Here is a 27,292-nt window from a genome sequence, read left to right as displayed (position 1 = left end):
ATTCATGAGCATGTGAATCCATGCCAGACCGCATGCTGGAGAAGACAAGGTACCCCATAGCACATTGGGTGGGGTGTGCTGATCTCACAAAAGGAAAAGCTAAGAAGGATAAAGTGTATCCCCCTAACCTTGATAACAGCAGTTCTTACGGAAAATACAAGAATATAAAAAAAGGAGAGCCTAAAGGGATCTCAGCAACACTGCACAAAGGGTTCTTGGTGCTGCAAAAATGAAACACAGATGCCTTTAATTAGTAAGCATGAAAGCAAGACTCCCTAAAACAAAGTAAAAACACAATGAACAAGGTTCCATGGTCGGAGCAAAAAGAATGAATGAGAGGGGAAAAGGCTCCCCTCAATCAGGAGAACAAGAAAAAGTTCTAGACGTCCAGCAAAAAGTGCTGGGGGTGTCACAGGTAGAGGGGATTTTGTCATAGAAATGAAAACTCTCCCTAACAATGACATACTTAGTTTGGAATACTAGAACACTATTGATCCCCAGCAAGGGTGAAACACGTGTATGGGGTTGCTGGTGGTACTCTCGTTCAGGTTGGAATTGCCATTGCATTTCGGTGCTGGACTGCCCCTGGGCAGGACAAAGACTGATATGCAAATGGATATTTCCCGCACAGTGAGAAAAAGCAGTGGCTGCGAACTCTCAAGTGGTTAATAACCACTGAACAGGTTATCAAGCCTTGTTCTATCGAGAGAGGGGCGCCCGCTACCTTTGCAAACCACTATTAAAAGATACCCTCAACAACCCTTGTATGAAATAAAAATAAGTCAAATCTATTTTTTAGACTTAAACATATGCTGGACATACTGGGTGCATGTCCTATACATCACCTAGCTGCGATCTGGGAATGCGCAAGAACATAAATGAGTATTTAATCTTTATTTTTATTATTTAATCTTGATATTAAATATTGTTTTACCATGTGCATGTCAGTCTATGGCAGAGGTATTCAAACTGTGGGGCGCCTCCCCAGGGTGGGCAGAGAGCCCAGCATGAAATGAAAAAAAAAAAGGTTTTAGATTGTAGGAAATGGGCAGGGGCGGCTCACATAGTCAGGCTGGAGCATGAAACTGTCTCAGGCACCAATTAAAAATTGGCCCGCAGTTGCAAATGGATATATCCATTCCTTTAGTCACAGCTTGTTTGAATAGTACCCAAGGGGGTGTTTTTTGTTAAAATGTAAGCAAATTGTGATATTAAAAGAATATTTATTCAGCAACAATGGTTAGAATTACTAGCTGCATAGTGAAGTAACTCATCAAACTGCCCCACATTGGCCAAAAAGGTGGCCCATTTCGACTGGCCCACACTAGTATTTTTGGTACGGGCATTGCCCTATAGGCCAGTCCAAGCCTGGCGACTCATCCATAATGGCGAGGGGGCACCTACCCAGTGTCCCCCTCACCCATTATGGAGGAGCCAAGGAGCCAGACCAGTGAAACAATGAGCACTCCCTCAGCTGCTTTTTTCAGCTGAGTGAGTGCTCCTGGGCTGGCTGAACTGTCAAAGGGAAACACAGTTTCCCCTTTCCCTTTGACGGTTCAGTTCCCCAGCCGCACATGCTCACTGAGCCATGCAAAGTGGGGGGCATATTGCTTTGCCAGCCTTGCATAGCTCATTGGAAATGCTGGCTGGGGCACTGCATGTCTGCATGTGCGGGAGGAGCTCCTGCATCTCCTCGCACATATGACAGAGCAGCCTGGAGCAGGGTGTTTCAGCGCCCACGCGCAGGCCCCTGTAGAAGGTACGTTTATGTTCATTTATTTTTTATTTAAATATGTGCATGTATGCATGTACGCTTGTGTTATGAGTGAGTGTATGCTCGTGTGAATGATAGAGAGATTTCTGTGTGAATGTGTGTGTGTGTGTGTGTGTTAGTTTGTTTTGGTCCTTTGAGCTGATTTTGGCAAGTGGGGGAAAGGAGGGTTGTACAACAAAGGCATTTAAAAATGCCTAAATGCCTTTGCTGCACAATCGCTCTACCCACCTGCCAAAATCAGCTCTCCTTCTGAGGCGCTGTGGAGCCCAGGAGACAGGGATGGTATTTTTTTTTTACTGAATATCTATCATAGATGTCCAGTAAAAAATGTCATGCCTGTACCCTGGAACCCCCAGCACCAATTGCAAACTGTTTGGCTTTTTACCCATTTTTTTCTTAAAAGTATGCTCTACAATGCAACATTTTAACCCATTATTTTAAAAAGATTCACCGGGGCAAAACCCCTGAACGTCCCTTGGTTGGTTCGGGCTCGCTCACTGTGCTCGCTCGCTATGGCATTTTTGGGGGAAATATTTATGCCCATCTACTTAAAAAAATTCAACAGCTGCCACTGGATCTCGGACTGTGTTGGGAACGAGGTGGAGGGATCCCAGGGACTGGGGTGGGAGCAGGATGGGCGGGAGCCATGGGATCAGGGTGGGGAGAGCCCAGGGTCTGAGACTCCAGGGACTGGGTAGGAGTGGGATGAGGAAGCCCAGCGACTGTGATGGGAGCAGGTGGGGGGGCCAAGGACTATACTGGGAGTAGTGTGCGGTGACGGTGCGCAAAAGTTCATATCCATTTATACATACTGTCCATTTGGCATTTTTGGGGGGAGTCGGCCTGCCCAAATTTTGCTCCGGAGGGGGGTGGGCAGACCAAAAGAAGTTTGAAGGCCACTTGGCCATTTATCCAGCCACAGCCACTTTGAAAATTGGAAGTGAACGTCCATCCATCTTCCCACCCATTCACTTGCACATGAGTGTGCAGATTGTGTACACGCACAGCAAGCTGCACACATGCAGTGCATGCACATTTGCTTTCCATCACCCTATGTACCAGACATAGTTTGCATGTCCTTTTGAATTGAATAGCATTTTGAAATGCTTTAGAAATGTTTCATTGCATGCAGGTTTTGAATCGAGCCTTCTTTTCTGAGAGTGTTACTTCATAATGGTTTGGCGCGAGAAGCAAAAAAATAAAAAGGGACAAATGTAAGATGCAGGAATTTTCCAGAAATAACTAGTCATGTGCATTAACAACTGGTTTGTCTTGACTTAAATGACACTAGTTTGGCAAATGTCACAAAGCTCCAGAGGAAACTGGTTTCACAGCTGGAAACTGGGAGCTGAAAAAATGCTCTCACAGTAGTGCATGTGAAGTAGTGCATGCATAGGCAAATTATCTGCAGCTCCCAGTTCATGCCAGTGGTGACAAAGGTCCCGGGACCTGGCTAAACATTTGGATCATGTTGAGACGCGCCCATTCTGATGGCAGCCACTGTCAGGATTTTTGGGATTGGATTTTCATGCTTAGGCTCGCTGAGTCTCAGTAAGACTGTGGTTGCATAACAGGAGTACCCGAAATGAAAGCCTATTGGGAATTGCAGTTAAGGCTCGGGAATCTTTACCATGTCTAGGGGGACACCCAGGAGTCAGTATCGCAAATAATAACCCTTCCCAGGACCCAAAGATAAGTAGTCACATCAGAGGTTTCAGAGGAACCGGCTCCAGTGAACCAAAACAAAATGGTAAGTGAATAGCTCTTTTACACAAGTGCAGCTTTCCAGATCCAGTTCCCAGGACCAGAATGGCTCCCAGCGACGCAGCAGAAGAGCAAATACTCTTCGTAGGACATCTGCCTTCAATGCAGGAGTGAAAGATCCAGTGAAGAAGACTTCAGGAATGTGGGAGAACCGAAACAAAAAGGCTCCTGGCGGTGTGCGAATGAAAGGATGAAGGCTGCTCCACAGCAAACAATCCTACAATGGGGACAACAGCTGTAGAGACCGTTGGACGTCCCAAGGCCACGATCTGGAAAAGTGATTACCTCTTAGCACCCCTCCAGACACTTGCAGCAGCCCACAGCACGGCGCAGGATCCTGGTGGTAAAGGGCAGACTTTGGCAATAAAAGCGGCCCAGACACAGTCCCAAAAGGAAGGGCTTAACCCAGCAGATGCAAGTTGCCATTTGGAGGTTTCAATAAATCCGTACTGGACTTCTAGCAGCAAAAATCCCAAACCTAGATATACCCAAGCCACTGCACTTAGAAAGTATTGCCAAGTAAGTGCCAAAATGGTCGCAATAGACAGGAAATCTCCTTTAGCAGGTCCACAAAGTTCAGGAATCAGCAAGCAAGAGAGAGTTTTAGGGGTAGGGCAGAACCTAAATACCCCTGTGAAAAGGGGTTTAGAGCAGAGGACAGGGGGTCAGATTATAAACCTTATTTGTTTGTCACTAAGACTGCCAAGCAGCCAGATTTACACCCACAGGAAGTGAGAGGGCTTGTCCAGAGACCTATACTAGCCTAAGCAAGTTAGGACCAATATAGAGGCTGCCATGGTGGGCTCAGAAAGAGCTCCCGTGGTCAGAACGGCCATTGTGGTCATCTAGCAAAATGGCCGGGAGCAGGTTAAAGAAACCCAGTGGTACCCCAATGGCTACCATAAAGGTACATTTGGCTACCAATGTGGTACAATGACCTGCACTCTTGCTGAAGGCAAAATTCAAGCACAGCTACCACAACATATCCCCTAAAACTAATTTAAAGTGACACACTCACACTAGGGAAAATATGGGGAGTCTGAAAGACACCCCTAGGACTGAGTACCTTAAGGGTGACCCAAACCCATATACTTTGTATACGATAATAAGGGACTTGATGGAAGGGACAAAAAAAGTTGATTGTAAAAAGTAGCCCCGGAATCCCCAAAAATCGGAATTCTCGCTTAACAACATCGCCGTGTTCCTGCCATTTGGAGGTGGCAGGTCTGTTCATGTACTGAAGGGATTTTCCCTAACTTAAATGCACCCACTTGGCAAAGTTTGTTCAGTGCAGTGGTTTGGACATATTCCGGTTTGGATTTTTTGCTTCTGTTGGTGCCAGGCTCTTACGACTCCTGCAGAGTCCCCAACATTTGCTGGGTCAAACCTTCCATGCTGGAACCATTGACTACCAGAACCTGCTGCTTCCTGCCAGGATCTTGCGCTTGGATGTGGGTCGATGCTGGTGTCCAGAAGGGTTGTGTGAATTCACCACTGTGCAAATTATTTCGCTTATGACATCAGAGGATGCCTCAACCATTGTCCCGACCAGGGATCGTTTCCTGCTGTGCTGCCTTCTTTTCTCCACCAAGCCTCTGGGACCCTGGGTCGCTGTCCTTGGACACCAAATCCTGTAAACCACACCTTGAAGAGAAGCCCTATATTTACCGGGTTCTTTTGTAGTGCGGGAGCCGTTTTCACTGAAAGGGACTACATGAATACCTTACATTTGGGCCCTGGGGTGCATGATTATTTTTGATTAAACCCAATACTCGCCCTCCGGGCTTCCACTGCTTCGGTGTCAAGATTCTCTAGAGGCGAGTCTCTACCGCATTTCCTATGGACTTCAATTGGGGGGTCCTCGTGCTCTGCTGTGGCTTCCTTTGGAGCTTCTCGTCCATCTACCTCTAGATCTTTTCTCTGCTGTCTTCTTTGGTCCTCTCTATGGTTGTTGGTCATGGAATACCTGTGGGATAGACCTGACTCAATTCCACTGCAATGGACGGTCCATTGACTTTCCTCCCATTGTTTCCTAAAGAACTTTAAACCTGCCGTGCAAGTCTCTAAAATGGACTGTGTTGAACTTAGCTTTGCCTGTGTATTTTTTCCGAAACCCACAAGGGGCTCACTGAAGTATGGACCAATATAATGTATTGCACTTGCTACCAGCTGGCTGCACTTTTACTTATTGTTTTATTTATTCTATTTATTATTAACTGTCGACCCCATGTACTGCTCTGCCCCCTCCCTCTTTCTCCCACACTTTTCCCCTTCCCCTGCACGATCTCAATTTTACACAGCCTAGTAAGATTGGTGTCTCTGTCTTCCCTCTGTTCCCCCCTCCCTTGCCTCGTCACGCCTTTAAACACTTGTGTATAGGCGCATTATAAATGTGATATCATATCATATGTACTTACCTATGACTTTTATTCTGTTTTTTAAAATCCGGTCTACATTTCCCCAATGGTGAAGGTATTTTTATCATTGTAACTAATCTTGGTGACACTAAATAGTTTTCCCTGAAATATATGACAAAGGTAATGGTTTTTAATTTTTTCTCAATACTGCTTGGAAAACTTTAGCTGTGGTTTGAAACAGTTTACTGCTCTCTTTAGCTTTGATGTTGTATGTGTGCATTTGCATACATTTTCATATTATGTTGTAAGGGGTCCAAATTAATGTGGAGTATTGCTAGAAGCCTTAGTGATTTTTAGCATATTTTTCCTCACTGATGAAAATGTGAAGGTCCCTGTCCTGCCTATCCTTGGTCTAGGCCCTACCAAATGTAACAGCGGTGGGTTGTGTCTTTAGGGCACTGAACAGAATTGTGCCAACCCATAGGGGCCGTTTCCGGTTTGTTCGGTTTTGTAGTCCTTGCTTTCCCTACCCCCGTTATTTTATGTTGGGTACTTACCTGTGGTAGTAGGCTCACATATAGACAGCATAGTTAGGAGAGTCATCTATAGACACAAACTATTTATTATATCTTTTCAATTACTTTTTCTTTGTAACTTTTCCATAAACTGTGTATTATAATAGAAGTCATTCTTTTGACCTGACAGATTTCTATGTGAGACTTAATAATGTAGATATTTCTTTAGTATATCAATGAAGTGTATTTTCTAGATATGTGTGTGGACAATTTCTAATTGTTAAGCCTTGTAGCTCTGTCCACATTACCTGCATTAATGTCAGGCGGGCGGTACAAAATCCAGCCCAACACTCATGGAACCCAACAGTGAAGCCGTTAATGCTGTGCTACAATCACTGTGCATGGGTCTAAGGCCCAACCTTGGCTCCTAAATTCTTCAAGTCATTTTAATGCAAACAAGACCCACTCATATGTCTTGAAACCAGCAGAAAACCACAGTAATTCAGGAGGTACAAGAATCCTCTCCTTTGACTTCTGATATGCTTTGTAAATTGTGAACTTGTTCTTTAGATCTGTTTAAAACTCTGAATGTTCACCGGCTGTCATCCCTGCTTACACAAATACTCCCACCAATTTGTATCCATGGATGTTGTTTCAAAGCATTTTACTTACATCATCACTGGGAAAAGCCAGAATGCCAGGAGCTCCATGATCAGTGAAATAGACAAAGACGTTATCGTTGGGGCCACTGCAAAAAAAGAAACCAAAAGCTCAAGCAGCGATTAAGCACCCAGGCTTTAGATTCACAGTAGATATAATGCAAGCACTAACAGAGTTTACACATGGTAGGACAGGAACAGTGCAAAGAAACCTGGAACACCTGGGCCATGTGTGCAGGAGAGTCTGCTTTAGGGAAGATATATTAAGAATTAAAGCAATACAGCAACTGTGTGTGGAATCTTGCATGCGCCTGTTAGGGAGAATTCTCTGTTTAGGCTGAATTTCCCTACCTAGTGAGTCCCCCAGCAGCTTTGCTGGATTTCTGGGGTTTAATTTTTTTCTCCTGCCAAGAGTGAGACTCTTTTACCCTCACTCTTGGACATGTTGAACTGTGTTATCTTGGACAAACCTCGTGTTGAATGGGCTATGGGGTCTTTTACTCCATAGGGCCTCATGTATTTTTGTGATGTGGGTCACACAGCACCCTCTGTGCCGTGACCCAGGGGTGTCCTAGGGACTCCCCAACATAGACTCCATACCCTGGGACTGACTACTGTCTCCCAGGGCATGTAAAGTCACCAAAGACTTTGCTAGTCTTGAATCCTGAACAGAACCAGTACAAACCATCATATTGTGGACGTACTGGCTGGGGCAATTCGATTGCCCCAGGGTCTGTTAGTCGAGGGGGCACGTCTCCGTCCCCCCTGATCGAGTTTTGGCTGGTGGCAGTGGAAACTACTTTTTATATTCGACCGCGAATATTTCCCTATGGGATTTCCCATTGTTTTAGGCTAACACATTTAATTATTTATTTACGGTAGCCTTAAACATACCGCCGGTTTATATATTTATTTTTATAACTCCGGTTGGGACTTTTTGCCAAAACTTGACTCTAAAATGGCGTTGGTGTTCGCCTCTGTAACTCTGACCCAAAGTGGAGCCCTTTGTTCCACTTTTGGCGGGCTTCTCCACAGAAGCCCTCCAAAGTGGTGCCACTCTGTCTGGGGTACTTAGGAGGGGTGGAGGGGGATTTAGGCACCCTGGACTGAGTTACCTTGGTAACTCAAGTCGCACTCCGTCCTGATTGGCCCAAGTGGTGAGCCGCCCGGCTCACCACTTAGCATGTTTGAGTGACAGCTAGGCTGGGTGAATGGGGGCTTGCTGCATAAAAGCAGGGCTTTGGGGACTGGGACTTCAGAAGTCGCCACAGGACCAAGAATCCGACGAGGGAAGAGCTGAGCCGACCTGCTTCGACGACACCACCCGGTGGAGCCCTGCTGAACCGTCTCACCATTTTTTTCCCGACGACCGAGGAGAACTCTTAACGGAGTGGCTCCTTCCCTTAACTGGTGGGGACAACCAGTTTTCGCCTTCTTTCCGTTCTTTGAGGTATCTCGTGGCCGCCTTGCCTGTGCCAAGCACCCCGGCAACCGGAATACCACACTTTACCCCCATACCGCGAAAGTCGGTACCAACCCTTTAACCGGAGGACTCCGCGGCTGGTTTCTTCCCGGGCAGTGCAACGACCCTCCTCTTCTGCTCTTCAGCGAGAACTTCTTCTCCCCTGACCGACGTCGAGCCCTGCTGCCACTGCCTGGAACAACTGCCACCGCTGGAGGATCCTTTCCGCTTAAGGTACTGTGTTCCGCCTGGCTTCCCTTGCCACCGACTGTACGGGGTAGATTTAGTCCCCGGCTTTCGAACCTGGGAGTGCCTGGGACACTTTGGCTAAACTTTCTGAGCCACTCTAAACTCTTTTTTTGACTCTTTGCAAGACTTGAATCTCTAACTAACAGTGTGATCTTGGGCACATTTTCGCTCCGGCTACTCTAAGAGTGGGCCCTGCCTAGTGACTTTTGCTCACCTGTGACTTTGTGCTTCCTTAAGCCTATTGCAAGTGTTCTGGACCTTAGAGTGGTGTGTTTAACCCATTTCTGCTTTTTCTCTCCCTTTCTTGGAAACTACTAGAGTGTCATCTAACGTTAAGCACTCACCTCTGTTTTAATTAAGTGGTGTTAACCTAGAGTTGTCTAGATAGGAGAAAGGATTGAATCTACTTTCATTATAACTGTGTTTGAAGTGTTTACTATATTGTGCTAGAGTGTTTTTAACTTATGTGTATTTTAAATAAATAACTATATATTTTTGAAACCAAGCTCTGGTCAGTGTTTGCTTGTGCTATTGTGTTTTGGTACATATTGTGTATACTTTGCATACTGCCTAACTCTTCTTGAGAGAAGTCTGACTGCTCAGCCACAGCTACCAGGTAAATCTGGGTGGTACGGACTGCTACCAAAGGGGTTTACTGCTCTACCTGTAGTCTTAAATCTTTTGCAGTGTTCCCCAAGGGAACTGCACAGGTTTCTGCCTAACACTGGTGTACAGCGGTGGGATTTGTATTGAGTATACATTTTATTGTGCTTTAGATACCTTAGTGCAACTAACCACAAAGCTTAGCACTGAAAAAGTAAAACCTCTAACATGTCAGTTATAGAAAGCTATAGTCAAGAGTCCCTTGCAGCCAAAACTGCTGATTGTTTAAGAGTGCTCTGTAAACATAAGGATCTCCTGACTAAGGGCAAGAAAATGGAGCTGATTGAAAGATTGTTAGCTAACCAAAGTCTGAGTGATGGTTCAGAGGAACCTACCACTCCAGCAACTGTAGATGACAGTGTTGAAGTTAACATGGAGCAAAATGTTGATGTTTCTGAGGAAGAGTCAGAAGAGGAGGGTGAGGCTGTTGTTACTGTCCCCCCTAGGCCTCTGCCTGCTCTACCTGCTGTACCTACTGGACCTTTACCAGGTCCCACATTTAGTCCTCAGTACTATGAACTGGAGAAAATGAAGCTAGAATTGGAGTATAAGAAACTTAATGCCCAAACTGACAAAGAACTAAGGCTAAGGGAAATGGAGCTCAAGTATGACTTAGAAATGAAGAAATTATCTGTTGAGAATGTTTCTCTCTCTGGCTCCTCTAGAAGTTCCAGTCCTAAAAGACCCCGGATGCCTAAAGAATTGGTTGGTATGTATGAGCCTAAGTTGGATGTGTTGGATTGGTTGTCTCTGTTTGAATATAATCATGGGCTCCAGAACATCACAGGAAATGACTTACTCACCTGGTTGTTCTCTAGGCTTCCCCCTGTTGCAACTGATGTGGTAATGGAGATGGGGGAGGAGGATAGGAAGGACTATGAATGTGTGAAACTAGCTTTGATAGCTAGGTTTGGGAAGACCCCTTCCCAGTATCTTAAGAGGTTTAGGAGCCTCAAAAAGCATGATGGTACCCCTTGGGCTACCTGGGTGAATGAATGTTTGAAAAACTTAGAGGGATGGATTAAGGGTTACAAGGTGAACACTTATGAAGGTATGAAGAATTTGTTTATGTTGGAGACTATTTATGATGCCTGCTCTCCTGAGCTCAGACAACACTTGGCTGATTCCAGGGAATTGGATTCCCGGAAACTAGCTAAGGCTGCTGACTTGTGGGTTGCCAACAGGGCCACTCACAAGGATTCTGGGGTAACTCAGAAGAAGGATGGGGAAAAACAGTCTAAGAAGGACTCCAAAGAGAATTCTAATACTACAAATTCCAAAGAGGGCCCCAAACAAAACTATAAGGGTAAGCCACAAGGGAAACCAAATCAGGCTAGTGTACCTTCTGGTCCCAGACCAGAAGGAGGTCAGAACAAGCCTCCATTCCAGCGAGCCTTTGGCTCATGCTTTGTTTGTAAGGCTACTGACCATGTGAAAGGAGATCCCAGATGTAAGGGTAAACCTTCAGGGGTCCAGCTTGCCTCCTTAGCCTTCGCTCCAGAAGAGGAAGTACATATGGCAAGTGGAAACTTTCTATTACTAGCTGATGAACCCACTGGAGTCTCAGCTAGTGTTTCTTTAGTCTCTCTGGGGTTGTGGGAGCAACAGAATTTAGATGTCTATAACTCTATCCCAGATAATACTAAAGAGTATTATAAGGACAGTGTCCAGGTGAATGGTCAGGAGACTCCTGCCATTAGGGACACTGGAGCCAGCATAACTGTGGTGGATGAATCATTTTTCAAGGCAGAGGATGTTGCTAAGGCACCCAAATGCCTCACCAAGTTAGCTGGTGGGCCTGTGCAGATGTGTCCCCAGTTACCAGTTCTCATCCAATGTAATGATATGGCTGTAAAAATACCTGTCAGTGTACAATGTGAAGTGCCAGGTAGGGTTCTGTTGGGTAATGACCTCAAAGCTCTTGGAGTTGTATCTCATACCCCCAGACCTCCTAGCAAAAGGTTTCAGGAGCTCACAAAACCTGCAAGGGAGAAAACCCTGAGAGGGTTATCTCAGGAGATGATGACAGAAATCACTCCTCTACCACTGGAGCAACTTACTGCAGTAACTACCAGATCAGGAGCAAAGGGGCAACCCAAGACTCCTAGGAAAAAGCCAGCAGCAAGCACTCCAGTGCTTCCAACAAGGACTTCCCCTAGGTTGTCCAAAGTTACACCTGTAACTCCCCCTCCAGCTGAGGCTGAGAGAGAGGTACAACCCTGTGTGGTTGAGCTAGACTCTGAGGAAGAGCTAGAAGGAGGCCCCAACCTTATTGGAGATTTGGACCCTGAGGACCATCCTGAGCTGCAGTCTTTACTGGCAGAAGGTGGGCCTAGCAGGGCAGCTTTTCGTAAGGGGCAAAGAGAATGTCCAACTCTGGAGGGTCTCCGCCACCAGGCAGCTTCTCAAGCTGATGGGCAAGAGCCTGGGAAGTATAGGTTGCACTGGGAAGATGGCCTCTTCTACAGTGAACCCACTGAGTCTGAACCTGGAGACTACAAACGCCTTGTAGTCCCACAAGAGAACAGACAACAGTTCTTACAACTAGCCCATGAGATACCTTTGGCTGGCCACTTGAGTTTCAAGAAGACCAAGGAAAGGCTCTCACTCTACTTTTATTGGCCAAAGATGGGGGCTGAAGTAGATAGATATTGTAAGAGCTGCCATACCTGCCAGACTTCTGGTAAGGTTGGTTCCAAGAATGTGGCACCTTTAGTGCCTCTCCCAGTTGTGGGAGTCCCATTTGAGAGGGTAGGGATTGACATTGTTGGTCCCCTTGATCCTCCAACCTCCTCAGGCAACAGGTTTATCCTTGTTGTAGTAGACCATGCTACTAGATACCCTGAGGCCATTCCTATGAGGACTGTTACAGCTCCGGCTGTGGCTAAGGCCCTCCTTGGTATCTTTACCAGGGTTGGGTTTCCTAAGGAGGTAATCTCTGACAGGGGGTCAAACTTTATGTCCCACTACATGAAGGCCATGTGGAAAACCTGTGGAGTTACCTACAAGTTCTCAACCGCCTACCACCCTCAGACAAACGGGTTGGTTGAAAGGTTTAACAGAACCATGAAGAGCATGATAGGTGCTTTGGAAGAACCCCTTAAGAAAAAGTGGGACCTTCTACTGCCATGCCTTCTCTTTGCTTATAGAGAAGTCCCTCAGGAGGGAGTAGGTTATTCTCCCTTTGAGCTTCTCTATGGCCATCCAGTCAGAGGTCCATTGGCCCTGATTAAGGAGGGGTTGGAAGGTGCTCCTCCCCTCAAGCCAGTCAGAGTGACTGACTATGTGATAGGTCTCCGGAGGAGAATGTCACACATGATGGCAGAAGCAAGTGACAACTTGAAAGCTGGTCAAGCCCTGGTCAAACATTGGCACGACCAGAAGGCTAACATGGTTGAGTTTACTCAAGACCAGCTAGTTCTAGTTATGCTCCCAACAAGGCAGAGGGCCTTGCAAGACAAATGGATGGGACCCTTCAAGGTTGTGGGAAAACTTGGAGAGGTCAACTATCTGGTGGATCTGGGCAGACCCAGGGAAGCTCCTAGAGTCTTCCACACCAACCGACTAAAAGCCTACATCTCCAGACCTGATGTAGGAGCCTTGCTCCTAGCTTCAGCTGCAGAGGAGGAAGAGAGTGAATCTCTCCCTGATCTCCTCAGAGGTGTACCTTTAGATGAAAAAGTTGAAGGAGTCAATCTCTCTTCAGACCTGACACCTGAGCAACAAGAGGAGTGCAAATCTATGTTAAATCAGTTTGCCTCCCTGTTCTCACTGTCACCAGGCTTGACCCCTTGGGGCCAGCATGAGATACTCACTGGTGACTGTCTGCCAGTCAAAAGCAGAGGATACAGAATGTCAGAACATATCAGAGCCCACATCAAAGGAGAGGTCAAGAAGATGCTTGATCTCGGGGTAATAGAGCCCTCTACTAGTCCATGGTCTAGCCCAGTTGTGTTAGTACCAAAGGCAGGATCCAAAGACTTGAGATTCTGTGTGGACTATAGAGCTCTAAATGCAGTCACCAAGACTGATGCCCATCCTTTGCCCAGGACAGATGAGTTGGTGGATAAACTTGGTGCAGCCAAGTACCTCAGCACATTTGACCTGACGTCAGGCTATTGGCAAATAGCCCTGACAGACCATGCCAAGGAGAAAACTGCATTTTCAACCCCAGTTGGCTTGTACCAGTTTAAGGTCATGCCTTTTGGACTGAAAAATGCACCTGCCACATTCCACAGGATGGTGAACCAAGTTCTGGCTGGGATGGAAGATTTCTGCATGGCATACTTGGATGACATTGCAGTCTTCAGCCACTCCTGGGAAGAACATGTGAACCACCTAGGACATGTGTTGCAGGCTCTGAAACAGGCCCATTTGACAATCAAAGCCAGTAAGTGCCAGATTGGTCAAAGTAAAGTGGTCTACCTTGGACATGAGGTAGGAGGTGGAGAAATAAGGCCTTTGCCCAGCAAGATTGAAGCTGTGCAAAATTGGACAACACCAACTACTCAAACCCAAGTGAGAGCTTTTCTAGGCCTCACTGGGTATTACAGGAATTTCATTGAGAACTATGGGACCATAGCTTCTCCACTGAATGTAATCTCCTCTCCCAAATTCCCTAAAAAGGTAAAATGGAATGAGGAGTGCAATCAGGCCTTTGAAAAACTGAAGAGAGCTCTTTGCCAGGCCCCAGTATTGAGAGCTCCTGACTACCACCAACCTTTCATTGTACAAACTGATGCTTCCAATGTAGGTATAGGTGCAGTTCTAAGCCAACTGGATGAGAAGGGTAGGGAGCACCCCATTTGCTTCATCAGTAGGAAACTGAAGGATCCTGAGACAAGGTGGGCAACTATCGAAAGAGAATGCTTTGCTATTGTGTGGGCACTGAAGAAGTTTAGGCCATACTTGTATGGTTCTACTTTTGTTATTCAGACTGACCACCAACCCTTGAGATGGTTAATGCAAATGAAAGGGGAAAATCCAAAACTATTGAGATGGTCAATCTGCCTGCAAGGGTTTGATTTCACCATTGAGCACAGGTCAGGGTGTCACCATCAAAATGCTGATGGACTCTCTAGGATGTATATCATCGACTAGAGGTATGAGGTTCATCCAGGAGTGGATTAAATCCTCCTGTCCCTTAGTCTGGGGGGGGCGAGTGTTAGGGAGAATTCTCTGTTTAGGCTGAATTTCCCTACCTAGTGAGTCCCCCAGCAGCTTTGCTGGATTTCTGGGGTTTAATTTTTTTCTCCTGCCAAGAGTGAGACTCTTTTACCCTCACTCTTGGACATGTTGAACTGTGTTATCTTGGACAAACCTCGTGTTGAATGGGCTATGGGGTCTTTTACTCCATAGGGCCTCATGTATTTTTGTGATGTGGGTCACACAGCACCCTCTGTGCCGTGACCCAGGGGTGTCCTAGGGACTCCCCAACATAGACTCCATACCCTGGGACTGACTACTGTCTCCCAGGGCATGTAAAGTCACCAAAGACTTTGCTAGTCTTGAATCCTGAACAGAACCAGTACAAACCATCATATTGTGGACGTACTGGCTGGGGCAATTCGATTGCCCCAGGGTCTGTTAGTCGAGGGGGCACGTCTCCGTCCCCCCTGATCGAGTTTTGGCTGGTGGCAGTGGAAACTACTTTTTATATTCGACCGCGAATATTTCCCTATGGGATTTCCCATTGTTTTAGGCTAACACATTTAATTATTTATTTACGGTAGCCTTAAACATACCGCCGGTTTATATATTTATTTTTATAACTCCGGTTGGGACTTTTTGCCAAAACTTGACTCTAAAATGGCGTTGGTGTTCGCCTCTGTAACTCTGACCCAAAGTGGAGCCCTTTGTTCCACTTTTGGCGGGCTTCTCCACAGAAGCCCTCCAAAGTGGTGCCACTCTGTCTGGGGTACTTAGGAGGGGTGGAGGGGGATTTAGGCACCCTGGACTGAGTTACCTTGGTAACTCAAGTCGCACTCCGTCCTGATTGGCCCAAGTGGTGAGCCGCCCGGCTCACCACTTAGCATGTTTGAGTGACAGCTAGGCTGGGTGAATGGGGGCTTGCTGCATAAAAGCAGGGCTTTGGGGACTGGGACTTCAGAAGTCGCCACAGGACCAAGAATCCGACGAGGGAAGAGCTGAGCCGACCTGCTTCGACGACACCACCCGGTGGAGCCCTGCTGAACCGTCTCACCATTTTTTTCCCGACGACCGAGGAGAACTCTTAACGGAGTGGCTCCTTCCCTTAACTGGTGGGGACAACCAGTTTTCGCCTTCTTTCCGTTCTTTGAGGTATCTCGTGGCCGCCTTGCCTGTGCCAAGCACCCCGGCAACCGGAATACCACACTTTACCCCCATACCGCGAAAGTCGGTACCAACCCTTTAACCGGAGGACTCCGCGGCTGGTTTCTTCCCGGGCAGTGCAACGACCCTCCTCTTCTGCTCTTCAGCGAGAACTTCTTCTCCCCTGACCGACGTCGAGCCCTGCTGCCACTGCCTGGAACAACTGCCACCGCTGGAGGATCCTTTCCGCTTAAGGTACTGTGTTCCGCCTGGCTTCCCTTGCCACCGACTGTACGGGGTAGATTTAGTCCCCGGCTTTCGAACCTGGGAGTGCCTGGGACACTTTGGCTAAACTTTCTGAGCCACTCTAAACTCTTTTTTTGACTCTTTGCAAGACTTGAATCTCTAACTAACAGTGTGATCTTGGGCACATTTTCGCTCCGGCTACTCTAAGAGTGGGCCCTGCCTAGTGACTTTTGCTCACCTGTGACTTTGTGCTTCCTTAAGCCTATTGCAAGTGTTCTGGACCTTAGAGTGGTGTGTTTAACCCATTTCTGCTTTTTCTCTCCCTTTCTTGGAAACTACTAGAGTGTCATCTAACGTTAAGCACTCACCTCTGTTTTAATTAAGTGGTGTTAACCTAGAGTTGTCTAGATAGGAGAAAGGATTGAATCTACTTTCATTATAACTGTGTTTGAAGTGTTTACTATATTGTGCTAGAGTGTTTTTAACTTATGTGTATTTTAAATAAATAACTATATATTTTTGAAACCAAGCTCTGGTCAGTGTTTGCTTGTGCTATTGTGTTTTGGTACATATTGTGTATACTTTGCATACTGCCTAACTCTTCTTGAGAGAAGTCTGACTGCTCAGCCACAGCTACCAGGTAAATCTGGGTGGTACGGACTGCTACCAAAGGGGTTTACTGCTCTACCTGTAGTCTTAAATCTTTTGCAGTGTTCCCCAAGGGAACTGCACAGGTTTCTGCCTAACAGCGCCCCCTGCCTGTCTCAAATAGGACTCAAAATGGTACAGATGCAGTTAGAAGCATAAATGGCGGACCAATGATTTTTATTTATTTTTTTTTGTTTTAATGTGATATCGTTTTGTAAAAAAACTTTACACATAAGCAAAATACAATCGACTAAAATTCACTGAATTTAACTTTCAATAGAACCTAAAACAGTAATAAAAAGGAACAAAACAGAATAATAAAACAGTGAAACAACAAAGCAATAAACAAAGAGATAAAGTAGATCAGAATTAAAATAAATGAATTAAGAAGATAAAAAGGAGATTAGGTACTCACTAATCATATTTACATTTCAATTCTGATCACTTTCATATTAACATTTCATTGTAGTTATTCAACCTTATTATTTCGGTCATACTCCTTAACTTATTTGCTTTGTTTATAATCCTTGAATCAATTCAGCCAAGTGACAATTCCAAATTCATAGCTTTATCTGCATCATTCCAAACTCTAAACAGGGCCATTTGCAATCTAGGGGTTAAGAGTATTAACACATTGAAGCCAAAATTCCATATCCAAAATACGGTCCATACTACGCACATAATCACCATAGTTTCTTATATAGCTGGTATTCATAGTAGAGCAACCCATAAGTATGTGTCTCACAGTTTCAGGCTCAGCTTGATTTTTTACACAACCTGCAATATCTGTCCACCTTGGGTATTAACCTCTCCGGCCCCAAGGCCTCTAGAGTGGGTAGATGATTAACATGTAATAGTAGTATGAATCGCCTGAGGTACCCAGATGGACATAAATTCAGGTATTTTTGTGCTTTTTAAAATGTAAACAGGACATTTGACACAAACCCATAGCTTTTTAAACCTTCTAAATGTGAGAAATTGTTCTGCCAGTCCCACATATTTAATCGTTTGTGCACATGATATTTCATGTACTCATGATCGTTACTCCAAGGCGGTGACCAATTCATTGTAATGATTTTTATGTTCCTTCTACTGGTGCTTCATCTTACCTCTTCAGTACTTTTCCAGAGCCTTTCCCCTTCAGTGCTTCAGCATCACCTCTCAGAACAGCTAGGAAGTTTGCAGGGGTAACGTCCTAGGGAAAAAAATAAGAGTTATGTTTCAAGATGGAGTATTAACAACACTACAAATAATGGCCCATGTTGGAAAGGAGCCTCTAACAGAGTGAGGAGAGTTCGGACTTGGATAACAGTTCCAAGTCTGAACTTATGATGTTGGGTACCGCTACGCAGCTGAGGAAGCTTGAACCGGAGTATCTCTCCTTTAAAATTGCTGATTACGATATTCCCACACAGCCCAGGGGGGGGGATCTTTGATCAAGAATTATCTATGAAAAGTCACGTTAGCAGCCTCGTGTCTAGTACCCGTTACCATCTGAAACTACAGACCTTCCCTTCATCGGCCAATCGTGCCACGGTTGCGCAGGCAATTAAAGGAGCCAAACTGGATTATTGTTCCAGCCTTCTGCTTGGTCACACCAAACACGACCTAACCCGCTTACCGGTGATACAAAACAATGCAGTACGTACTGTCGCAGGCTTGCAAAGGAGAGAACGTGCCACAGTTGCAAGGAGGGCGCCACACTGGCTCCCTATTCGCAGTCGAATCACCTACTGCGTGATGTGCATCACGCACAAATGCATTTTTGGGCAGGCTCCCAAGTATTTAGCTAACCTTATTTTGCAATTAGCAGTTCACAGAGTATTGAAATCTAACAATACCTACCTTCTTGAAACCCCAAGAACTAATGTTACTTATGTGGAGCAAAGATCTTTCCCGTACGCAGCTCAGCAGATCCGATATGCCCTTCCCCTGCACCTTAGATCCTACACCAGCTTACATTACTTTAAGCGCAGGTTGAAAACCTTCCTATTTGAGTAAACCTTCGGTGTCCCTCAGCTTGCTCAGTTTCCTTTGACCCCATTCCGATTCACGTTTTGTGTTGTATTTGTCTTGCTGGCGCCCCTATGCCTCCGGGCTTTGTCTCATGTGCGGTATAAATAATAAATTGCAGGTGTATACATTACTCTGGCGGGACATTGATCAGCCCTGTGACAGGTTTTTTTTGTAAACATTCAAGAAAGATCCCCAAGGGTGCAAAGCCAATCAGAATGTGTGTATATCTCCTAAAGGCAGAATTAGCCTACTAGTGTTGAACGGAAAGGTAGGCTGGTGGGGAAGGACCGGGAAAAAGTAAAATGAGGACAGCACAAGGCAGTCACTGAAACAATCACCATTAACTGCTTTATTTACAGACCTATATGCAATTGAGTGAGGACAACTGTTGGGGATTATTTGAGATGGAGGGAAGTAGATGATTGCACAAGTAGACTCTAGCGCTCCCTCCTGTGAGAGACTGTGGTTCTTAAGAGTGATCTTCATACCAGCAACTGTGAGAATGACCCCAATTTCAGGGGTTATAGAGTTTCAGAGATGGAGAAGCCAGGAGAGTGAAGGAGGGAAAGCAGAGACATCACTTGGTGGATAGGGATAGTTAGATTCAAGAGAGCCTAACAGCATTGAGGATTTTGCCAGGTAGACCGGCCACAGAAATGCAGCGCGATGAGGAACAGGATGGTGAGGAATGTTTGTGGGAGTGAAAGGCAGGATGGGGATGGATTTTACAGATGTTCTTGATAGTAAGCCTGGGAGGGTACAGTGTAGAGGAGGAAGTGCCAAAGTTTCAGGTCTGCAGTGCTCCTCTCAGAACAGCCAGGACGTTTTTAAGGGTAACAACCTAGTGGGAGGGGGACAGTGGGGTGGAAGTCCGATAATGAGGAGAGGGTGGGAGTGATTGAGAGGAGGAAGACAGGGTGTCTCGTATAGAGCTTTTTGAGAACTAGCTGGAAAAGTTGTCAGCCGAGAACAAGGAGATGAGTGTGGAACTTAGGGGGTTCAGGGGCTGGCCAGAATAGACTGGAAGTTATGGTTATCTTGTGAAGATCAGGCAGAAAGGTGGAGATTAGGTTTGTTTAATAGTTGGACCTCACAGTGTCCAGGGCAGTACTGATAGCAAGAAGTGAATCCTTATAGGAACAAATGTGAGTGCTTTTTGCCTAAGCAATGAAGGTTGAGGCTTGTCCTCAGGTGTTGGTTGGAGAAATCGATGCCTGAGATCATGGTAAGCGGGAGTGAAGGGGTGAGTGAGATAATGGTACTCGAAAAGGGAGATGTCAAACTGATGACAGTTTTAATAACTTGCATAAATATGATTGCCGATATCTTGGGCACTCTAAATGTTGGGATTCAGGGAGTGTAGGATTAATTCCACTATGCAAATCCGATAAATTATACACCTAATATGCCAGTTGCAGAACTTGTGCAGTAGCTCGGTCCTCCAAACAATCAAGCCTTTTTTGACAAAGAACAGGTGGACCTTTGATTACTGCTGTTGAACTTTGTATGATTAACCCAAATATCTCAGCATTTAACAAAGTAATGTCACAGATGTTCTCTTTTTGTGAGATCTGGATCAGAGAAACTCGTTCTCCAGTCCTAGGAGCACGTCCATGCAACATTTTGGCAGCCACCCAATCGGTAGGGGCTGCAACATGCATAATTTGTGTTTTAGTTCCCGGGCTCTGGATTGGTATGTCGATTCTAGGTTGAAACCCAAGACCCTCTGTTACAATGATCTCATCGAGCCCGTATCTGAGCTAACACACCAACAAGGCTGCTGGTAGCCTCGAGTTGCTGACCATTCAAGCCCCAGCACCTTGCCATTTGCATCACATTCAACCACAAATGGACAACCAAAGCTGTCTGCAGTACACCATACGTGAATTTAACAGGGCTCTGTAAAACCACCACTACCCAAACTATAATTAATTAGTTAACTGGCACCAACCAGTAGCAGACTCGCAGTCAGTTGTGTAGAAATACTCACACAGGACAAACAGGGTACTTTGGTGTACCCTCACCCTGGGAGGGTTAGGGTGTCACTGGGGGACATAAATAACATGTGTGTCCCTGTTGGGGCCTCAGATTAGCACCGACTGGTGTTGGGAAAGATTTTATTTTTGCTACTTTTCTCCCACAGAACTCGATGGGATACCCTTTCTTTTTTCTTTGTTTGAACTGCTGACTTGACATTTGTGAGGCAAGTAAAGCCTTCTGCTTTACTTTGCTTGTCTTTCAGTTCATTCTTATGCAGAAACTGGTCATTCCATAAGACTAGCTCATTCTTATGGGTCAACTGATCAGTCCATAAGTCTATACGTATTGAGAGACTATGGGCCTCATTACGACTTTGGAGGCAGCCATGCCCTTAACAAGGGCATGGCTGCCTCCAAAGTCGGGTCCGGGTTCCTTGAATGAGGAATTACCGGGCCATTCCAACCTTGGAGGACCCGGTAATTCCTCATTCAATTTACCCATCCCCATTCCCATTTGAGCCCCCAGAGGGCTCAATGGGAATGGGGAGGGAGCTAACAACAGGCCCGTTAATAACGGGCCCTTTGTTAGCTCCCTGCGCCCCTCGCGGGACATGCAAAGGACGTCTGGTCTAACCAGACGTCCAGAGCGGGGACCGCAAGGGGACCTCGTAATAGGGCGGAATGGGTTTAATGGCTCCAGCACCTTTACCAGCGGAGTTAAACCCATTCTGCCAGACTCCTAATGAGGCCCCAATTCTCGCTTTGTTGATTTCCTGTATTTGTTAAACTGCACACATCACCCCAAAGTGAAGTGTTGTTAGGATACTGTATCCTTTTTAACTTTTTCTGTACTGGCTTATTGGTTACATTTATAAAGTGCGTAGGATGGGCCGGTGGCGGTAGATACCTTTGACTTTACTTCAGAAGAGTATTAAGCTGAAAGGTGCCTGGAACCCAGATTCAAGCACCATGACTGAAAATAAATCCTGCGTTCGAAAGCGACCTCTACACCCGTGACTCCTGGTTCTCCCTCTGGCCAAGCATGGAAGATTATAATCCATTGGGGACACAGAGTCTAAGCAGTGGTCTCTGTAGAAATCGGACTCATGGAGGTAGGTTAACATACCTCCCCCCCACCCCCTTAGGGTTACATGGACGTAAAGTCCTGTCCCTATCTCAATCTGTCTCGATTTTGGTTGATGGGACCTGGTCAAAGGCAGTACCTGACCTGTTGAAACCCGATTAGGGGGTGAGGTTCCTTGGAAATCACTGTAAAATGCCAAAGCTAGGAACCAACCACGCGCCCAGACACGAAGCCTCAAACACCTGTGTATGAGGGCAATATAAATAAAATATCATATCAGGCATGCCAACTCCCTCCCCCCTCCTCTCACCTCGAACATCCCCCGACCACCACCCTGGTCCACGGCTGAAAAGCCTAATGAGGCTCAAGTCTGGTCTTCACAGTCCCACGGGGTATTATCTCCAGGCTAAAATATGAGGAGAGATGTAACTTCACAGAACAGGAAAGGAATAACCTACTTCCCCTACTGTCTAGGTCGAATACTCCCACTAGTAGTCTGGACTGGGCAGTGATAAGAACTGTAAATCCAGGAGCAGCTCCACTCCCAGAGACATAGGATGGAACTGGACTTCGTCAGGTTTCTTGAAAAGCGTAACTTTGGAACGGACTACTTTGCAAGGCCCCAAACCATTTTATGGATGCGCTTACTAAATGCTAGGCAACTGTTTTGTGGTTCCTCTTAAGTGGTTCTACTGATATTTAAGCATCAGACTACTTACATGTTTTAAACTGGTTATTCAAACAAATGTTTTCTTCTCCTAAAGGTGAATGTATATATCCGTTTTGAATCAAGTGTGTGACAATATTTCACTAGAGATGTAATTTGCTTAGTGTGTAATTTACAGGCCTAATAATACATTGAATATTGTTGTACTTAACTGTGAAACTGAAATTATTGGTGGTGTTCTGTCTCGATACATTGTGTCCCTTGACCACTCTCACCCCCCTCCACCCCCCCCACCCCACGAGCCGAAGCCCTGCCGCTCTGCTACCTCACCCTGACTGGGTTTAGCTAGACTTCAGGGCCTTCTCTGTTCACCATAATAGGTTGGCCTGCCAATATCCACCCCCAGGTTCGATTTTGGAAATCCATTTTAACAATCAGGGAAAAATTTAGTAAACAGTAAGGGGAAAATTCCTCATCCCCCATAAATAAAATTAATGAGTAAATCACAAGGACCTCTTGCAAGAGTCGCAGTTTAGGACTTTCAACCTCTCACAAAGGAGGCCACCATTGCATTGTGTGGACACACTAAGAGGTGCAACACTTTTTTTTACAAGCTGGCTCCTTTAGAAATGCTTTATATTACACAAGGAGAGCATTCTATATACTTGTCTCTATCGCAGACCAGTAAAACACGTTGCAATTCCGTTGCACGGCACGGAAATTGGTCATATCCAAACAGTGAGAATACTTAACCAGACTGAAGCACACCACTGGAAGAACATTTCAGGGTCATGAAAAAGCACCCTTGATTCAAGCAATAGGTGGGCAAGTTATAATTTTTTTTTTTTTTTATTTGCACACGTTACAAAAACTCAGTACAGCTTCAATTGTTGATGAAATTCAAGATGTGAAAATAAGGCATACTTGTAGTTAGCCCAGATATTGGAATAGGAGGCAACTACGATTGCTTCATTTTGAGTAAAGGCTAGGCATACAGCGAAACACGAAGGCCAGACGTCAGACTATATGCAGAAGGAAAACTAACATTGGTTGCCTATAAAAGCACATCAGCTGCACATACAGAAGGTTTTATGCAGTTTACGATGGGTGGTATAGAAATACTCTTCAGCTCAGGCTCCATGGAATGTGAGGAAGCAGTCTATTCTATGGTAATGTAATGTTTATGAGCACTTATGAAGAGGACTATAACAAAATTACGTAATAAATGCTGAATAGATCATGTGTTTAAGACGATTAAGGCATCTTTGCGTTTAATACAGAGAGAATAACTTTCAATGTTACAATTCTTACAAATGGCACGCTCATGTTGATTATAATAATAATTACTTCCATAGGACATGCCACAAACTGAATTGCATGAACTGCTTGAATATTTAGTGTTCAATGGTCCTCATCTTATCCATCTCGGAAAGATGAAAGGCTGCATCGATCTACCCAGCGGGATTCAAACCCATAGCTTGCAGGTCTCTGGCAGACGGCTGAGAAGACCCAAGTTACTTACCTGTAACTGTTATTCTCCAGCATAGGTCTGGCATGGATTCACATGCTCATGAATATTCCCCGTCTTCAGGCCGGGAATCTTTAGTAAAGAAAAAATCAGTTTCAGTTTCGTTATGAACTGTCTTTCTCCTAACAACCAATCACTGGTCTCTGGGTCATACTGCCCCCAGCCAATGACTGACCTCTGCCTAAGCCCCTCCTCTAGCAGCCATCTTCAGATTTGGTAGCACGGAAAGTGGCAGTAGGACCCAGAGAAGAGGCGCAGAGGGGTAGGCGGGAGGGTTCGTATATGAATCCATGCCAGACCAATGCTGGAGAACAACAGTTACAGGTAATTAACTTGTTCCTTCTCCAGCATGGGGTCTGGCATAGATTCACAGGCTCATGAATAAAGAATACATAGCAGTACGAACATGCACAACCACAGGAGGTGGCAAGGCTCAACATTAAGCATTTCAACATCTCAACATTAAGCATCTCTTACCTCCTCACCAGGCTCACCTTCAAGCGAACAGGTTGCGCAGCACTGCTTGGCCGACTCTGGACTCCTCCCTGGAAAGCTGGTCGACGCAGTACTATTTTGTGAAGGTGTGCGTCAACCTCCACGTAGCAGCCCTACAGATGTCCAGCAGGGGCACACCAGACAGGAAGGCCGTAGTTGCAGCAATCGCTCTGGTCGAATGGGCTCTCGGACGGCCAGGCAACGGTCGGTTTGCAAACCTGTGACAATGGGTGATGCAGCCGGAGAGCCACCTGGAAATGGAAGCCTTGGAGAGGGCCTTCCCTTGGTTCACAGTGCCAAAGTTCACAAACTGCTGTGATGTCTTCCGAAAACAATTTGTGCGGTCCACTTAGAACTTCAGCGCTCTAGCCACATCCAGTGAGTGCAAAGTCTCTCAGCTGACGACGGGAAGAAAACTGTTAACACCAAGGGCTCGTAGAGATGGAAGTCCGATGGTACCTTGGGCATGAGGGGTGCGTCCACAGCATCACCCTCGTCTCGTGGAATGTCAAGTACAGTGGTTTACAAGATAGGGTCTGAATCTCTCCCACTCGTCGTGCAGAGGTGATGTCCACAAGAAACGCTGTCTTCCACAATAAAAACTTCAGCTGTGCCGAATGCATAGGCTCGGACAAGGGACCCATGAGCCTAGTATGCACCATATTGAGTTCCCAGGCCGGCGGGAATTAACATAAAAGTCCTTTTATGAATTCCTTGACCAAGCGGTGTGACCATAATGACAACCCCCCCCCCGGAGTTCTGGTGTAGTGGGAAATAGCCGCCAGATGAACCTTGATGGAAGCATGGGCCAACCATGCCTTGGCCAGCGACAGTAAATACGGAAGTACATGCGGGGTAGTAATCCGTAGAGGGTCGAGTTTCTGTGCATGGCACCAGATTGCAAACCTCTTCCACTTATGGACATAGCGCCTTGAGAAGCACTTCGCTGCAGTCTGCTGGGAGTTCGTATCCACCAAACTCTAGTGCTGCAGGAGCCAGGCTTGCAAGTTCAGCAACCCTGGGTCGTGGTGCAGAATCGCACCTCCTTCCCTGGCGAGGAGATCCGCGTCCGCCAGAAGCTTGACTCGAGGGGACGCTGACATGTCCAGAAGGTCTGGGTACCATATCTGTCTCGGCCACGCCGGTGCGACGAGGATCATCCTGCACCGGGACCGTCTGAGTTGATTGATGAATCACAGAAGCAATGGCAAAGGGGGAAATGCATACAGGAACAGGCAGGCTAAGGGGAAGGAGAATGCATCCCCCATGCTCCCCGGCTGTGGAAACCTGCTGGTGAACCTCCGGCACCTGGGGTTCGTCGCCGTCGCAAACAGATCGATCTGGGGATTGCCTCATCGTCGGAATGGAAGATCCACTTGGTCCACCCAAAGCCCCCACTCGTGGCACGAGCGCTGTTCTCTGCTGAGAGAGTCGGTCGCAGTGTTCTTCACTCCTGCCAGATGAAACAGGACGAGGAACATTTCTTGGGCGACGACCTATCGCCATAGATCCTGCGCCTCTCTGGAGAGCGCTTGGGATCTGGTGCCCCCCCGCTTCCGGATGTAAAACATCGGGGGGTGTTGTCTGTGAAAATCAGCACCACCTTGCCCTTGAGGGACGGAAGGAAGGACTTGAGGACCCAAAACACAGCCTATAGCTCCAGAACGTTGATGCAACGACTTCTCATCCGGTAGGCACAGGCCTCTGGCGTGGAGAAGACAAGTGTGCGCACCCCATTCCTCCAAGGATGTGTCTGTAGTGACCGTCTCCTGGTGAGGGGGAGTCTGGAAATCCGCGCCCGCTGACAGATGCGTGCGGACACCCCACCACTGAATCGCTCAACGGAAACTATCGTCGAGGATGATCTTGTCCTCGAAGCTTCCCGATACCTGGATCCAACGGGTGTCGAGGAACTCCTGCAGTGGTTGTATCTGCAGCCTGCACAGGCGCACAAGGTAAATGCATGACGACATCATGCCGAGAAGGGACTTGATGGACATCACCCATGCGATCCTCAGGGTCAACAGCCGTTGAACCTTTCCCAGAATGGCCGCTACTTTCTCCCCCGACGGAGACGCTAGAAACGACACTGTTGAGCCGGGACCCCAGAAACAGCGCATTCTGCGACGGCACCAAGCAGGACTTCGCAAAGTTTATCGAGAACCCCAGTTCCGTGAGTAGCCGGGCAGTGGCCGCCGTGTGCTCGCCGGTGGTCTCCCTCGACTTCGCTCGGATGAGACAATTGTCCAGGTAGGAGCAGGCGCAGTCGGGCAGCCGCTGGTGCCAGACATTTGGTGAAAAACCTTGGTGCCGAATTAATTCCAAAGGGAAGGGCCTTGAATTAGTAATGCTGCCCTTGGACCACGAAGCGCAGAAACTTATGGTGTCCCTTGCGGATGGGGATGTGGAAATAGGCATCCTCCAGGTCCAGCGACGATAAGAAATCCCCTTCTTCCAGTTGTCCCAGCACGTGCTGAAAGGTGACCATCTGAAACTTCTGGGACCTGATGTACTTGTTGAGACAGCGGAGGTCTAGAATGGGTCTCCAACCACCAGTCTTCTTTCTGATGAGGAAGTACCAGGAGTACACTTCGGAGAGCCAGAGCCTTTTCGGGACGAGTTCCATCGCGCCCTTCTTCAGCATGGCCCATACCCCAGCAGAAGTTGAGGGACGTGGTTTTCCTTCCTGGCCACCAGTGGAATTCGCGGGCACTCTCGTTGAAATTCCAGAGTGTGCCCGTGGGCCACTGCGTCCAGCACCCAACGGTTGGTGCAGATGGACTCCCACACGCTGACGAAGTTAATCAGCCGGCCTCCCACCGGGGTGCGCGGGTGGGGGCCCGACATTGCAGCGGTTCAATCCTGCTTTGCTGTGGGCCCGCCACCTTGGGGACC

The 27,292-nt window shown here is 46.7% G+C and overlaps 1 protein-coding gene across 4 annotated transcripts in view; it reads right to left on the bottom strand.

Moving 5' to 3' along the window:
- Positions 1–27,292, bottom strand: part of LGMN (legumain) — a 207,184-nt gene that overhangs the window by 100,429 nt on the left and 79,463 nt on the right. For all 4 annotated transcript variants that reach the window (XM_069637735.1, XM_069637738.1, XM_069637737.1 and 1 more), the window contains 2 exons: positions 17,738–17,823; positions 7,083–7,158 (listed from right to left, as the gene is read on the bottom strand). In XM_069637735.1, the coding sequence (XP_069493836.1) occupies positions 7,083–7,158; positions 17,738–17,823 (162 nt within the window). The remainder of the gene's footprint in view (positions 1–7,082; positions 7,159–17,737; positions 17,824–27,292) is intronic.

Source organism: Ambystoma mexicanum, chromosome 14, assembly GCF_040938575.1.
Source record: "Ambystoma mexicanum isolate Mex_15411 chromosome 14, UKY_AmexF1_1, whole genome shotgun sequence".
NCBI classification, from domain to species: domain Eukaryota; kingdom Metazoa; phylum Chordata; class Amphibia; order Caudata; family Ambystomatidae; genus Ambystoma; species Ambystoma mexicanum.
This window is presented reverse-complemented; position numbering and strand designations above follow the sequence as displayed.